The sequence below is a fragment of the Daphnia pulex genome, chromosome 3 (genome assembly GCF_021134715.1).
Source record: "Daphnia pulex isolate KAP4 chromosome 3, ASM2113471v1".
NCBI classification, from domain to species: Eukaryota; Metazoa; Arthropoda; class Branchiopoda; order Diplostraca; family Daphniidae; genus Daphnia; species Daphnia pulex.
In genome coordinates this window covers 3,831,029-3,847,612 of record NC_060019.1, presented here as the reverse complement: position 1 = coordinate 3,847,612, position 16,584 = coordinate 3,831,029, and the positions used below count along the sequence as shown (strand labels likewise).

The following is a 16,584-nucleotide window of genomic DNA, read 5'->3' as shown; positions in this document are numbered from 1 at the left end:
TTTTTATTATTATTTTTTTTTGTTCACAGCCCCCCTTTTGATTTCTTATTCTTTTTTGGGGTTTTGTTGTTTGCCGTTGTTTTAATTCGCTTCTGCCAATGAACGGCGTGTTATTACCAGCAGGAATTCCTCGCAGCAATAATCAGAAAAGAGAGAAAAATAAAACAACACAACAAAAGCAGACTGTGCTGGTTTCTGCAACCACCCGTTGCGAAAAATAGTCTAAACACAGCAGCAGCAGCAGTGGCAGCAGCAGCTCAGGAGAGATTTCTTGCAGGACTTTTTTGGCCTTTCGTTTATTTATTATAGTAGTGGCTCTGCGGTGGTTGTAGAGTAGCATTGGTCAGATTCTCGGAGCCCCGTGATAAGATTATTTCCAAACAAAAGGAACTTCCCCCTTCGCCTAGCTCTCGTCGCCCTTCTCCAGATCGTTTGACTTTTGGGAGTAAATAAGAGATGCGGTGACGCAAATGGCAGTGTCAAACGGCCCAGGTCAGCAGCAGACGACGATCGTGTAGTCAATTTCTTCTCTCCCGCCGACGCTATTGGTTATTTTCTGAAAGAAATTCACATCTACATTACACACCCAGCAGACCAAGCAGTATAGCTAGTATCAATAGTATATAGATGTGCACATGAATAGATTGTGACACGAGTGGCCAAACGTTGATATCCCTCCCCCCGTTTTTTGGCTTTTTATTGTTGGCGTGGCGGCGCTCAAAGTTTTATGACGGCCGCTGGCGAGTCAAAGGATCGCTGATCGTGCCATTCCCCGGTAGAGCAGCTAGAGCGACAAAAATTGGACCTTGGGAAGAATCAAATAAATATTATATAAAAGATAAAAGAAAGACGGATGGACGTCGTCTATTCCTGGTGGTAGTGTCGTCCACTCGCGTAATAATATCACGAAGCTATACTGGCAATTGCCAATATAATATCAAGCCTTCACCGCATCGACTGGCTGGTCTACTGGTCTGGTATGGCCGTTTCTGTTTGCTGCCTGTTTGCGCTTCATTTATAGTTGAATGCCTTTTTGAACGGCGAAAAACAATCGAACGCTACTAATTCATTCCGGCAAAGTAGAGCTGGAAGTCATCCGACCCAACACAATAGAGTCCTCCTACTACATACTATAGCGTTATAATATCAATGATAGAGAGTGTGGCTAATGCAGCAGCGTATCAAACAAGTTTCCCAAAGTCGCTTTTGATATGAGCTGCTGTGGCGGGATATGCGCGCGAGCTGCTGGAACTTGTAGTACCAGTAGTAGTATAGTGTGGGGCCCAACAAGATAAATAGTTGGTCGTCGGACGTGAAAAATTAGACGCTACGAGTCGCGCAAGAAAAATCGATGCCAGCGTTCGCACGCAGTCGGCGGAGGACGCCAGAGCTGCTGGCCTGTTTTTCCCTTGAAAATAATATGTTGGGCTGTACACAGTAACAAACAACAGTGTGTGTGTGCTGTGTGTGTGTATAGGGTGGCGGTGGTGGCCTGGCTGCTGGGTATAGAATTGATAGAAAGGCATTGCATCGTGATGGCCGTTGCTGGGTGTCAACAACTTCGCGCGGGCAGCAAATCGCTGCCCTTGCTGGGAAGTTACGTTAGTAGCGCTCCTAACTGCGCAGTCCGTCACCCGACTGCGCTGCGAGACTCTACTCGCCCCCAGGGAGACCAAAGTCCTCGACACCAGCAGCAGTTGGCAAGTTGAATAAGCAATAGTTAGTGAGCCTTATTCGTTATATTCTCACCCGTCCGCCTTTGGAGATGGAAGAAAAGAATCAAATAGAAATAGAAAAATGGCTATAGGTATATTTGATTTCTGAAAAATCCTTCAGATACTCCTCCTTTATAACACGACGAAAAATGGGTATAGGAGGAAAAAGTGGCAGAATGAGGTTAAGCAACTGTTGAAGAGAAAGTCTTATATATAGTTGTGACGCCATTATTGCGTATAGCGCGCGTGCAGCATGAAGCCCGGCACAAACAACACCTCATCTCCGTGATGCGTGTGCACACAAACACCAGCAGATTGGAAAAAAGGGTCTTCTTCTTCTTCTACTAATACTTCGTTTTTTTAGCGAGAGGAGGACATTTGCAGCTATTTTCTTAGCTGATGTAGTTTTACAGCGGCGCTCACTTTTTGTTTTTAAATGGAAAAACACACGGCGGTGCTGCTGCTGGCTGGCCGGCCCACCCATCCAGCTCTGTTTGTCTTTCCATCACTCGTTTTTTTTGTGGGTTGCGTGAGTGTTGCTTATAGTCGGAATGTGTGCACGTATATATATATATATATATAATACACACATTGTGTCTGTGTGTATAGTATAGTTTCTGTTCTAAATTCGTCGTTTTTGAGTTTGTTCGAATTCTTAGCGCGGGCACGTTCGATTGCTAAACAATTTCGACGACCACGAAATGGAAAAAGCAACAAATAAAACCGGACAAACTGGTATACCTGGAAAAACAAACCTCAAATCCCAAATCGAGAATAGGATAACAAATGGAAATTCATTTTCATCAACCTCCCGAAAAAAACACAAACACAAAACATAAAAGGGATGTCTGAAAAGAAGAAAAAATAAAGAAAAGCCATCAAGTCTTTTGGGTGTATATAGCTTTAAAAAAATAACAAACAATTTCACCCCGCCCTGCAGCAGGGCCACACAATAAGAAACCCAAAATTTCTAACCGATGTGATGATCGTCCCAGCTATATATATGTATTTATATATCTGCGGGCTGAATGATTTATTTTGATTATTTCTAGACATTCTTTTCTGGGAATTTATTTGATTGGCTTGAATTGCACTACGTCGCGTCTTCTGGTCGGGTCAGGTCGTCGGTCAGGAGATTTTTTTTGACTTTTTTCTATTACAATAAAACTGGCGAGTTTCTGTTGCATGTGGGCGCCTTTCGCTATTTGTGGGCGTGTGTGTGTGTGTGTGTGTTTTATGTTTATTTCGGTCTGTTCCGAAGCACTTGGCTATCCACATCCCACCGAGTTCTCCTTTGGCTGCCGCCGAGGCTGTTGCTCTAGCTGCCCATTTTCTTCTTCTTTCTTTCTTATTTTTTTTTATTTCTTTCTTTCTCTTTTCGACCCATAGACTCATCTCTATAGATTATAGACGCCGTTTTCAGTCTCTCTTGTATAGAGACATTGGGGCACTGGGGCGCGATTATGGGCCAGGCTCGGCGGCTCGTTCGGAATCAGAGCCGCGCAAGGGAATCACGGGAATGTGCGTTTTTCTTCTTTCTTCCAGGGGGTTTGTCTTCCGTAAGTTGTTGTGAAGAGAGCAGAGAGACATCAGACTGTCAGCACCAACGCAGAAGGCGCAGCTAGAGCTGGGCGCTGGATGAATCAGACCGACAGTTGTAAATCAACCGCCCATCTCTTTTCAAAAACTTAGACCCCCAAAAAAATGAAATAAAAGGCCGAAAAGTTCCACTTTGGACCGGAATATGAGATTCTGGATTCTGGTCTGGATGAGAGAGGAGGACTGAAGAAGATGGCACTCACACACATATCTACACCATATCGCCCGAGCGGCGAATTATATAACCGAAGCGCGCGCCCTTTTAAGAGTGCTTTATGACATAAATCAAAGCAAAGCTTTTCTTTTCTTTTTTTCCCCCCTTTAAAAAGAATATCAAATGTGTCAAGTCGAGTGGAGAACAATCCCGGAGCTGTTCCTTTTGGCGGCTTCTCTCTCCTATAATATTTGTATCGATCGCACAACCCAAAAGTCTTTTGTATAACAACATCTAACCTTGTTATAATTTACCTGCCATTAGATATTTTGATTATTATCCCCATCTGATAATGTCTCGCTTAATCAGTTCAAATATCGATCGCTCAAAATCACAAATGCTGATGCCAATAACGACCGGTCCACCGGGTGTTACATAGTGGGACTGAAAAGGGTGTGGCTGCTGTAAACCCTTACAGCTCTCAAGTGGGTGCACAGCACACATATACCGCTGTGTATATATTTTATTCAGGGTTTTCTCTAAGTTGACATATTTTTTCTTTTGATTTTCTTTTTTCCTGGCCCCATCGATTCTGAGAAATGTGGAACCTCCCAAAAACGGCGGCACTTATAAAAAGCCTTCGTCGGCGGTGGTCTATAACTATGAAGCTGGCGCGAGAAACCTTCAAAAAAATAAAAGACGAACGATTTTTCTAGAAAAGGTAAAGAAAGAAAGCGAGCAGAAGTGTCGTGATCGCAGCAGTGCTGATTACGATACAAATAACGCAACACTTGACATCTGTGTGAACTTTTTATTGACCTTCTAGACTATTATATATACGCAATATATAACGCCAGAAGGAGTCCTCAGCGCCTCTAGGGATGATGGCGTAATAAAATGGGAAAACAGGATTTTTTCTAAACATTTTTCCGATTACGTATAGTATTATCTAGTTTGGCTTGTTGACTCTAAATATATTCGCAGATAGCCGAAAAACCAAACGTCACTGTCAACGTCGTGATCTATTTTCGATGGCTCGTTTGCATGCAGGAGCTCACCACCAACTCACCAGCTAGAAGCAGGTAAAACCGATTTTGAATTTGAGAACCAAACCGACAGCGTCGTGTTTCACAAAGCCAAGTAGCAAAACAACTGGCCAGCCGTGTTGTTTATTCCAGACCCCCATCACTAAAAGTCTGAACTGACATTCTTGGTTTTTCTTTTCGACCGTTGTGTCTTGTGTGTGTGAGAGCTGGATGACTTGATTTGTTGTTGCAGACACACACGACAGCTCGTCAAGTGGAGGTGTCATTTCCAGTTGAGCGACAGTTTCACGACACCACCGTCCATCAACTGCTTCCCCTTTTTTGTATTTCAAAGGCAGAAACAAGAGTTTCTTACATGACACGCGTTTGTCGTCGTGTCCGCTCTGATTTTCTTCTCTCCCCTCCTGTCTGAGAGTATATTGGGTGTAGTAACTCGCAAGAGTTAAACAAACCAAAAACACGCAGCAGTTACACGTATAATCACAATGGCTACTGTTGTGTGTAGATATATATTTTACATGTGTGTTTAAAATGCTGTACAATCTCGAGTCTAAAAGCCCCGTTTACCCCAATCACTACCTGCTGATGTATATGACCACCATCAAACAGTTGAGAGGATTCAGTCGAATAAGTTGAACCACAGACACAAATGAAAAAAATAAAAAAAGCCTTGGGAGAGGGGAAAAAAAGAGCAGCTAGACACTGATTGATGTACCGCTGGGAGCAAAGTCAGAAGTCATGAATCGGAACGAGGACAGCCGCAGCAGGTCACGCCGTTTAATATCTGCAATAATCCATCGAATACGTACAGCATATAACAGTGTCACCCTTTCGCTTCCTATCGTCGTTCACTTTTTCCCCCTTTTCATTGCGTGTGTATTCTCTTGTCGGGATATTGAAATGAGCGACAAATCATAAAAAAAGAGCAGGAAGATTCAGAAGATCAAAAGTAAAAAAAAAAATGGGGAATACAGAACAGAAGAAATATATATAGTCGAATCCTGGACTGGAGACGAAATAATGGCGGAAGAAGCCGAAATTGTCACGCAACCAATCGCCAGCCACCAATCTGGAGCGATCGTAAAAATCGACGAACAAAAAGGCCAACGGCCAAGGTTTTTTTTCTTTTTTTTTTCGAACTGAGCGCGTCGGTATTTAACTGTTGTGTCGTAAAAAGTCCTCCCGGTATAATAGTTCATATAATAGTAGTAGAGAAAGAGTCGGGCGAAAGAAACTCCTGCTCGAGATATTTGAGGTTGTTCGTTAAAATCAAAACGACCAGCAACCAGCAATCCATGTGACGACAAACAGCAGACTTAAATGTAATCATATCTTCAGATTTATACAGTTTTGAATGTTCCGGAATATGTTCATAGTCCGCCGGACACGGACACTATGTCTTTTTTTTTATTGCACAGTAAGTTAGCTTTTTTGAATAGATATTTAAATTTCTGCTGGTTTTGTTACGCTTGTTACTTGTCCGGACCCGGTGCCCTCTCTTGACTCTGCCAATATATCATGCGATATTGTCAGTTGCGTTACAAGCCCGGTTATTTTCTTTTCCTTTTTTTTTTTTTTTACTCCCGTCCGTGAAAGCTTTCACGCGTGAAATATACGAGGCAGCTGAAGATAGAAACACTCGATGGTGATAGCATATGTTGCTTATCTTTTTATGGCGTTTGATTCGTCTTGCATCACCATCGCAGATTGCCAAAATGTATAGCAAGTCGTGGTTACGTATTTTAAATAAAACCCAGAATAGAAATTTCAGGATCAATCAGGAATGTGGTAAGACCAAATTCGGCACTTTCCAAGCAGAATTTCTATATATATATACACACACTATCAGCGATTATAAGCCAAAACGCGCGTGAATAATTCGAGTCGAGAAAAGGGGAATTTCGCGCAGCCAGTTACAAGAGATCAGATTAGACAAAGGAGGGCAAACAGCACTATCGAACTATAGGAGACATACATCAGCACTTATAATATATTTTTAAGTTTTTTTTTTTACGACCCAGCAGCTATAGCAGCGCCAGCAGAGATGTTGAAAGTCGAATTCTTCTCCCGCTCGACGTGCGATCGACGACCAGCATGACTATACAGTCAAGTGCCAACTAAGAAATGCAGGCAAACAAACGCGTGTGATTCATTTGTTTGAGAGAATTCAACCATCCATTGGAGATAGAGTTGATCTAGCTAGCCGAGAGGTCTATATAACTCGCCTGGCAAAAAGCAGCTCTAAGAGTTTGTGTAACGGGAGAATAAATAGACAAAACGGGCTGTTGAAATAACAGGACCACGCAACGCGCTGAGCGCACAGCAAGGGCAACTCCTTTTCTCTTGTTGTTGTTGCGACTTTGATTGATAAGAACACATATTGATTCTCCTTTTTTTCTTTTTTTGATTTCCAAGTATTTGATTGTTATTCAAGGGGCGTTCGGGTTGGTTGCTGCTGCCATCTCGACTGTGATACACTGTGTCCATCGCTGCTGCTGGCCACCCAGTTTGTCGCCCTGTCAATATTGTCGCAGAGGGGGGAATTGATGTATTTTTTCCTGCCTTATTTGTTCAGTCGAAAGTTTGGTGAACCTGGAACCCCCCAAAAATAGCAGATGAACCTCTCGCGTTGGCCGGCTGATCTAGACATGGTGCATATTGACTTTCTCGTCAAATGATGATGGGTCTAGAAATAAAAAGGGAAAGAAAAGCAAAAACCATTTGCCAATTTAACGAACAAGCTTCCGAGAGAGATCCATCATGATGATAGTTAGGTCGCGGCGGAGGCGGTCCATCATACATCATGATGCCCAGCAATTTCTTTCCTCCTTCTCCTTTTCATATTGCTATAGATGTACTAAAAGTATAAGTATATTTATGTACCTTTTATCAGCCGCCCGTTGAGTAGACCGAGTCCAGAGCTCAACTATTCGGAGCTTTTTTTATTCTATATATCCCCCAGAAAAATGACGAATGGAAAATAGGGGGGGTAGACAGGTCGTGCAACCCACACGTTGCGGCGCAAAACCCACGGTAATCCATCAACTTGCGGAATAGATCCCAATCGTCCGCATCCATCTGCGATTGTTGTTATTCCGTTGGGGGTTTTTTTTTCCCAAAAAGAGAATATTTAAGGCGATGTTAAATGGTAGATGAAACAATGCTGCTGGCTCTTGTGTTTTCAATCTCGTCGCGTCCAGCAGCGGCCAATCTCTCGTCGTGTGCCGAGCCAACGGGCCGCGATCTGGCCGGCGAGGAGGTGACGTCAACACCCGCCAGGAAAAAGCCAGCAGGGTGTCGATGACAACATGTACGTGCGATTTCACAAGCATCACACTGAAGAAGAATTTAATCAGAAGAAGAAATTCACGAAATAAATATAGGACGAGGGGGGCGACAGCAGTTTTCAGATAAGAGATAGAAAGTTGCTCGTGTGCTGGAAGAAAGAAAACAAAATGTTTATTTCTACACTTTTTCTTTTTCTTTTCTTTTTTCGTTTCATTTTCTTGATGAGTGCGTGAATATATTAGGAGCGTGTACTTTCATTAAGAGCGCCCTCTCTCGAAATATGACTTCAACTATAATATGGACACCGGCGAAAGCTTAGCTGCCCAGTCAATCGCCGGGACAAACGAGGAAATGAAGAAGATTATTTGATTTTTAAAACATTTTTTTCAAAATCTTCCAGCTGAATGCAAGGTTGCCGATATCAGAAGAAGAAGAGAAAAGAATAGCAGCGATTGTCCATCGGCGATGACCCGAATAGGGCTGAAAAAAGACCGCTATAGCAATGTATATAGGGATGAGCATTGCATTCCAACACACACACTGTGATCTGATATCAATGTTGGGGCAAGATTAAACGGCAATGCAAATGAAAGGCGGCATTTTCCAGCCGTATAACAAAGGCCGGCGAATAATAATAATATTGGAAAATCACGACACGTGTGTATATAAGAGAGACCTGCTGCCTATTCTGGTAGAACCCCTTTCACGGTGACTTCGAGATGGACCAGCACCGATCTGTGGTGTGCTTCTCTCTCTCTCTCCCTCCTGTCTTGTGTCTATACGCAATCTAACGGTGTCATCCATTTGTAAAAGACAAAATCGAGACTATAGTTAATCGGTTGGCTATGCATTTCTTTATCGTCTGTGTATGAGACGGCAGGCAGCAGCGGCAGGCCGGCAGCTAGCGAACATCTGTCGCGTGAATTGAGGTTCGTGAGGCGACCAAAGTTATATAAGACCGGTATAATAAGACGGGAGCCCAGAACATGTGTGTGTGGTAGAGAGAAAGAATGTCGATAAACAAATATATATATAATGGTATTCAAATGATTAGTATTCATATCGGCAGCCTCTGCGATAACCGAATCATTGAATATTCCTGGAATATTCACGCAAATCCAGTTAGTGAACGGAGCGGAGAAAAAAAGGGGCAGATGCTAATGGCCTAATGCTCTTTTTCCTTGACGACACAGGAATAATTCACGATTAAGTATTGACATTCTTCTCTATTTCTTCGTATTTTTTTTAAAATGAAAACGCTGAATTCGCTCACCAGTCGTGTAAAGTTCAACAGACGATATAATCAGAGTTGAATAAAATCAAGAGAAATTAATATCATAACATTGACGCTATAGTGTATGCAACTCACATTTATCCACACGCTTAATAGCTAGAATATAAAGGTATAACATATTATTGTTAAGGTTAAATAGCATTGAAGGTCGAACGACTCGTCGTTTTGACCTTTGGCGATGTCGAACAGGATGCGATTTCCAATATGTAATAACCACACGTTTACATGTTATGTATACACATGTATGCAAAAATGCCGTGATTTAAAGAGCGACAGCAAGGATATCGACAGAGAGAGAACGCTGGTTGGGAGGAAAACAAAGCTTTGCCAAAGGAACCGAGAAAGAATATTACATCAGCATCGTAAATTTGTCGCGGGATAGCGTTTTTAAAAATATACAACAGCAGCGCCAGAGAATGCTGCTGCTGAGGTTGTTATTGCAATTGTTTGAATGCTGGAGGAAGTCTGTTCTCTCTGCTCTCTCGTAAGTCGTATCTATAGACATTCCGAGGGCAACACAGCGCTAACAAGCCTGATGTATTATCATCACTGGCCGACCGTCCGTCCGTCATTCCCCCCTTGTGGCCCACTAAACTCATAGAGTTCTCCTACGGACGCATAGTTTCACTCGACATCTGTAAATTACCGCAGTCGAATATCGTGACACCTCTCAATGTCTTCTTCTTCTTTTTCTCGGTGGGCGTGGCGCTGCAGCTCCAAGTGCGGGATCTCTTTTTCACATGGCAGTTTTGAACGCCAGTCGCACGCCAGCAGCCGTCAGTCCCAAAACTATCCTGGAACTCTGTGTGCCTTTTGTCATGGCTCTTTTTTTCTTTGGTGGTAGATGGGAGGGGGGTGTACTGGGTAACATCCTGGTAACATCACGACTTGTCGTGATCCTGGACGCATACCCAATGAGGCAGGAGACACATTTATTTTCAGAACGCGGAACTCCTTCATATCTAGTTGGTGGGCAAAACGATGGGAAATTTTTTTCCTTTTTTCTTTTTTCTGTATACGTACCGGTTTATATAGACTCTCTCTCTGCTTCTCAAAGCAGCGACTTACTATTATTCCTTCTCTCGTCTGTGTCGGATGGGGGGGGGGGGTCATGCTAAGCCGCCAAAGCAACGTGCCCAACATTTCCGATCTTTTTCTCACACGAGTTTCTAAACGTATAGAACTTTGTTGACTTAGAACGTCGAGTGCACGCTGGTTATTGGGGTCTTGCTGCTACACAATGCGTGTACCGCGTTCGAATGATGCCACTGCGTCAATCGCACGCATATATCTCCTATAGGCCGCATATACCCCCGAACAACTTTTGCGCTCTCGCTCAGCGTCGGCTGCATTATTCCGTAGAGATGTTGGCATGGAAACAAATAAAGCATAAATTACTTTCCATTTTCCTTGTTTGTTTTTTTGTTATTCTTTAGGAACGCGGAGATCAAATCAAGGCACTTGCCTAAAGTGTGTGCCAATCAGTCGCGCATGCACGTCTATAGAAAAACGGTGCCATCGACTCATATCCGACCGTAATCAGATGGGAGCGTGCGCAATATGTGCCGGTATATACGTAACCGAATTATAAGCCAAAGCGGCGCCCACTCGGATGTGAACGCCAACGCGAAAATTGCGTTGGCTTTTTTGGGGGGTTAGCTTAGCGATCAGCACGTTTCCAACCGAATGAATCTTATATAACAAAAAGGTTTCGGGGTAAAAAAAAGAAAATAGAGTTGCTTCGACGTCTGCGTACGACACACATAACGAACAAGATGTATATAATGTATACATATACACTGTATACGAAAAAAAAAGCATTGTTTGGGAAAAAAAGAACAGAGACGCCAGCACTGGGCATATTAGCAATTCCAATTTCCGATGCTGCAGTTTTTGGTTTGGCATGTGACTTTATGCAGAGACGCGCGCAAAACTGATGTATGTATTTACATCGCCCAATAGTCTATGCGGGCCTTGCGGGGTATGTTGTATGTATACGCTCAGTGAAACCTGAAAAGTTTTGGCTCTCGCTGAACGAAAAGTATTTTTTCCCGAAAATCTGATATAGCTAAGCCGGATTTCAATATTCGTGGCGTGACGTGTCACGCTGCGATCGACGTGTGTCAAAATGGAAATGTTTCGTCATTCAAAAGAGGACACATTTTTTTCGATTTTTCTGAACGGTGGTTGTCGAGATGCACGATGCTCACTTGCGCACCTTTTTGATGTGGGTTTTGCGTCGACCGTTGCGAGTTTGGTGGTCTATGTAGTAGGCCTCTAGGCCTTATTTTCTTTTACGAGCCGTTTGACCCTTGACAGGAGGTCTGAGATAGTAGCAAAAATGGCGCCAACTTACCTTTTTGAACGGCGGACGAGTTGCAGACGACGGCGGGAGTGCGAGACAAGTAATCGACGATCGTCCATTGGCAACCGAATGTTAGCATCGTCGAAACGACGCTGGCGCCCAGCACTACCCAACCCCAACCCCCTTCTAAGTAGTATTGGCACCTAATATAAAAACGAGTTGCCATCAGGTAGCAGACGAGTTCAAATGGGCCAATTGGGGTATAGTGCAAATTAGAGACAGTGTACACACACCAGATAAATTCAATTGATAAAAAGTTATTAAGATTGTGGGAATATATATACCAGAGTGTCAGGGCAGCTCGCGTGACCATGGTCGGTGCATTATCAAAATTCCCGTTGGCAGCAGCAACTAGCGGCAATCGTTTGTCATCCATATTATTACCTATAAGTTATGAAGTGCCAAAAGACAAGTTCAGCAGGTCATTACTTTTCCTGCGGGCCTTCACGGATCTTGACGATCACAAATGTCACAACTTCGCAATTTCTCAACGCTGCTGCTGGAGCTATAAAGCTGAGCACTTGTCATCTCGACTTGATGGAAACTGGCTCCGTCAAAAGCTCACAAGAGACGCTTGCGCACTTCCAGCCCTGCGCCGTTTTCCTACATTTCATCCGATGTGTATCACATTATACCAGAGTCAACACCAATATATCCCCGGCTATACTGTATATACAGCTGCGCATATATTTTTGACTGAAATTCCTATACGCGGATATCAAATTACTGTAGTCTTATCGATTGAAGTACAGAAGTAGATTTGGCATTTGAATTTTCAATTTTTTGGTTGTTGTTATTATTATTGCCTCTGTTGGGTGGATGAAATCGCCTAGAAACAACATATCAATAATACTGGGTGTCTTTGAAATTTGAATGCGTTTTCCCTATAATCCGCAACCGTCATAGCTTTTTAAAAAATTTATGTAGTGAAATGGCGAAGTTTGACTTCTAGTCTACGTAGTACAGAAGTAGGAGAAGCTTGACATTTAACAGTATAAAAAAGTAGGAGGATAAATAATACAGTAGCTAATATGGATCGAGTAACGTGAGGGTTGCACAAGAAAAAACAATTCCCGTTTGATATGTAATCTTGTAACATTAGTCAGTTGCTCTTAATAATAATATTCAAGTAAATTCTGGATATAAATGCGAAGAATTTTATTGAAACAAATGTTAGTACCTACTTTTCCTAAAAAAAATGGGACCAAGATAGAGAAAATCAATACATCAAAAGACCGATGTAAAACTAAGACATTTTTTAGCCGATTCGTTTTTGGAATGGATTAATGAGATCGTATTTCTACAAGGACTTTTATATTCAATACAAATAAGGATCCGAATATAAGAATTTGAACGTATCGTTAATTATGCAATTTAAAGAAAGTAGCGAGTTTGTGTGTTAAAACAAGTAGTTAAACAAATGGTATTGACCCAGTATAGATTTTTGGTCTGGTAATTCACCCTTTTCTAGAATCAGTAAAATGACACTCTCGCAGTTAATCAATAATGTACCTTTCGACGCAACGACTTGAACGTATGTGGAAATGCCCAATTCGTGTGTTGTGAATGTAAATCGAGTAGATCGCGACCAGAATATTGCTTCCGATCCAACTGGACTTTGGAGAATAACTGAAACTCGACGAAGAGGAAATCCACATTTGAGGGCAAGATGGAAACTTGGATCCCGCGAAAGAGCTTTGAAAGGAGGAGCATTCTCTTGGGAATGAGTAAAAAGCCTAATGATGATGTGTCGCTACCTGTTATAGCTGATAATCTTCAAAACGGTTGGTATTTTAATGGCGCCTCCCTCCACGAAAGACCGTCTACCAGTCGATTATAGTGGGAAACGCTCCAGAGAACATGAAAATCTTGACTTTTTCGAACTCCATTATGAAAGACATGATTGATGAACAGCAAGAGGTTGGATACCATTTATTAATAATGGGCAACGGATAGGCAGTAGCTAACTTTCCTTCCGTTCACTTTGATTCAGCCTTTTAATGATGTTTTGTCTTTTTTAAGAATTGGTAACATGTAACTTTAAAAGGCAGGATGAAATAATGGTATACTGGAAATCATAAACCCACTTTTATTGCAATCAAATTATTAATTATATCAGTTAGGTATTTCTAATCATGTTATCACCATTGCCTAATCACAAATAACCTTCATCCTACCCATTTACATAATTTGTCTAAAAATGTCAATAATTCAAGTCTAATGTATTTATCCAACTGTATTTATTATTTTTACTTGGAAAACAGCAACGCCAAGATTGTACAAGACAGACAATAAACAAGACAGCTCCAGCAAAAATATTACACTACGTAAAATAATATCTATGTCGAGTTTTTCATTCATAGTCTACGGAACTAATATAATACTACATCATATACATGTCTCCTGACATATTGTGACTTAGACAAAATTATTGTCGCTATTGGTCCTCCTCCGTGTTTTCCCCATCGTCGCTGCATCACTTGTGCACTAAGATGACAGCAGTCGTTTTCCCTCATGTCAGACGGATAGCTTTGAAGGTTTGGGGTGGTTTTTCGATGTCTTCTTTACTTTGAATCAGTCGAAGTTCCAGTAATTTGGGACCGTAGGGTTTCCCTTGTTTGACCTGCTCTTCGGCATAAGCTGACGTTCGATGCAAGACACCTTGCAAACTGCCGAGACTGTTAGCCATGGCTAGCGATAAATTTCCGCCGCTGATATGTAACCAGGCTAGAAGCAAAGCCTAGATTCCACACGAATATAGTGAGCCAATGCAATAGTAGTGCATCAAAAAGTATACAAAAGCTGAATTCTTACACTAAATAAATCTCCAGTTCCAGTAAATAGATGAGGTAGGCGTGGAATGTCCAGCTTCCAAACTTCCGTGGAATCTGCTCCTTCTGAATGAAAATAGTAGATATGTGGATTGCTAACCTAACGAAAAACGTACACAATCCTTTGATAGATGAAAATAAACGTCATATTTACTAGTGCTTCCAAAAGCTGTTAGAGTTCCATTGGGACCAAGTACTGAGCTTGTGATAATCACAACTTTAACTCCCATTTGATGTAACATTTCCATGCATTCAATAGCATCAGCTTCATTGGTAATAGTCTTTCCAGTTAGAAGTCTGTTACAAAGTTTTTTTTAAATCAAAATGTTGGTTTAGATAATGAGGGCTAATTTACTCACTCAACTTCAAACTGATTTGGTGTGATTATATCTGCTAATGGAATTAGTTTATCACGATAAATTTCGAGAAGTTCTTTAGGAACATACATTTGACCATTGTCACCCATGACAGGATCACAAACTAAAATGAAAAGCAAGATATTTTATTGGTAGAATTTTTTGAAAAATATTTTGTAAGTTTGTTTACAAAGTTTAAATTTTGTTGCAATTTAATTGCACATTTCATACCATAAACAAGCTTAGGATTCTTTTCTTTGAGCTGTTTGACATTCTCATATACTTGTTCTAAGAATGATGCAGAACCCACATATCCTGTCAACAAATGGCTGAAGTTGTCTAAGTCATTGATCTGCAATCCAGACATCAATTCAGCTGTCAAGTTAAAAATTATTCAGAGAATGATAACTAAACTGATGTATAGTATTAATCTTACCTAATTCTTTGGCATTTAACACATGACCTTTCCACTTTCCGTAACCAGTATGATTCGAAAACTCCACAGAATTAATGGAATGAACTTCAAAGCCTAGAACCTGCATCGTAAAAATTAAAATGTAGGTCAACTCTTAAATGCACTGAATACCAGTATTATGCAAGATAACAAAATGCTGCTTGTTCCCACTGAAAGATGAAGTATTTAATACTAATTCACTTACATTTAGGGGAAAGACGGCACTTTTGTTACCGACATAACCAGCCACGACATGACTTTGGATGGATAAAACTTGTGGTGATGATTCAGAAAAGTCCATTTTGAACAACAGTAAAATGAAAATCACGAAGAGTAGATTTCGATTAGGTAATCTATCTGCTGGGTGAAGATGATAAACACTAATAAAAAAACTACGAAATATTTATTCTTGCTTATTTTCACTGCATTCTGTACGATACCTGTCGTCTGCTATACATCTTAAAAAATTCACTAGATGGCATGGTTGTGGCGCGTTTTGGCGCAAAAACAAGGGCGTCCCTAAACTGCGAAAGCGAAACGCGAAACGCGAAACGCCTAAAATGCGAAACAGCTGTGCGAAACGGACCAAAATTTTGGGACCGTTTCGCGGGACCAAATGCCGGAGGGCATACTAAAGAGCGAAACATCTTGCGAAACAAAAAGTTTTCCTTTTCCCCACAGAGGTCCAAATTGACGGAGATTGCCGCCATTTTTCATTGTCTCCCGCTATGATGAGGCTTTAAAGGAGGAAGGGGGGCAATCAAATTCGATTTCTTCGCCACTACCCCTGTATGTTTTAATGCGCATCTTATGATTAAACAAATAAAAGACATAGAGCAGCACGGTATGGTGATATTTATATTTGTAAATAATAATATATTAGATAATGGCACAGGGATTACTATACATTACATTAAATTATTTAAATCAACTAGTAGGCTACGTGCACAAAGAAAAATCGGCCATCACGACAAAAATCGGCCATGAGTGTCTTAAATCAAGCTAAAAATCAAAGCTCCCATGTTCCAAATCAAGCTAAAATTTAATCGGCTAAAACTTTCCTTAAAATTAAGAATGTTAATGACTGATACATGAATTTAATTTCCCATTAATTTTTTTATACCAATCTTTTAATTAAAAACACCTATTGCATTCAAGGTATTCCGTATTCATGGTCAACACACAAATAGACCGGCCATATAAGGTGCACGACTGCACGAAACTCGAAGTCTCGAAACATTTAAACTCTAACAATTTGTTTGTTGAGTCCATTGTCGTCTGCTACCAAGACGTTTACACTGCGACGTTTGTCACGTTTCGCACACACCGATTTCGCAGTTTAGTACGGACCAAAGACTAAAATGCGAAACAGGGTCCCAACTTTTGGGTCCGTTTCGCACAGCTGTTTCGCATTTTAGGCGTTTCGCGTTTCGCGTTTCGCTTTCGCAGTTTAGGGACGCCCCAAAAACAAAACAAACAACA

At 41.4% G+C, this 16,584-nt stretch overlaps 2 protein-coding genes across 2 annotated transcripts in view; both read right to left on the bottom strand.

The window, feature by feature from the left end:
- LOC124191534 (monocarboxylate transporter 2-like) overlaps nucleotides 1–13,072 on the bottom strand; it is a 55,989-nt gene extending 42,917 nt beyond the window's left edge. Inside the window, exons 1-3 of the mRNA XM_046584825.1 lie at nucleotides 12,974–13,072; nucleotides 11,746–11,845; nucleotides 11,453–11,604 (exon numbers count right to left, since the gene is read on the bottom strand). Coding sequence (XP_046440781.1) covers nucleotides 11,453–11,604; nucleotides 11,746–11,837 — 244 coding nt within the window. The 5' untranslated portion in view covers nucleotides 11,838–11,845; nucleotides 12,974–13,072. The remainder of the gene's footprint in view (nucleotides 1–11,452; nucleotides 11,605–11,745; nucleotides 11,846–12,973) is intronic.
- Nucleotides 13,073–13,682: 610 nt separating this feature from the next.
- On the bottom strand, nucleotides 13,683–15,552 carry LOC124191536 (pyridoxal kinase-like). The gene is made up of 7 exons (XM_046584826.1): nucleotides 15,308–15,552; nucleotides 15,085–15,184; nucleotides 14,880–15,023; nucleotides 14,652–14,772; nucleotides 14,447–14,589; nucleotides 14,276–14,358; nucleotides 13,683–14,201 (listed from the first exon to the last, which is right to left on the bottom strand). Exons 1-7 carry the CDS (start codon nucleotides 15,401–15,403, stop codon nucleotides 13,974–13,976), a joined length of 915 nt encoding a protein of 304 aa, XP_046440782.1. The 5' UTR covers nucleotides 15,404–15,552; the 3' UTR covers nucleotides 13,683–13,973.
- Nucleotides 15,553–16,584: the final 1,032 nt, after the last annotated feature.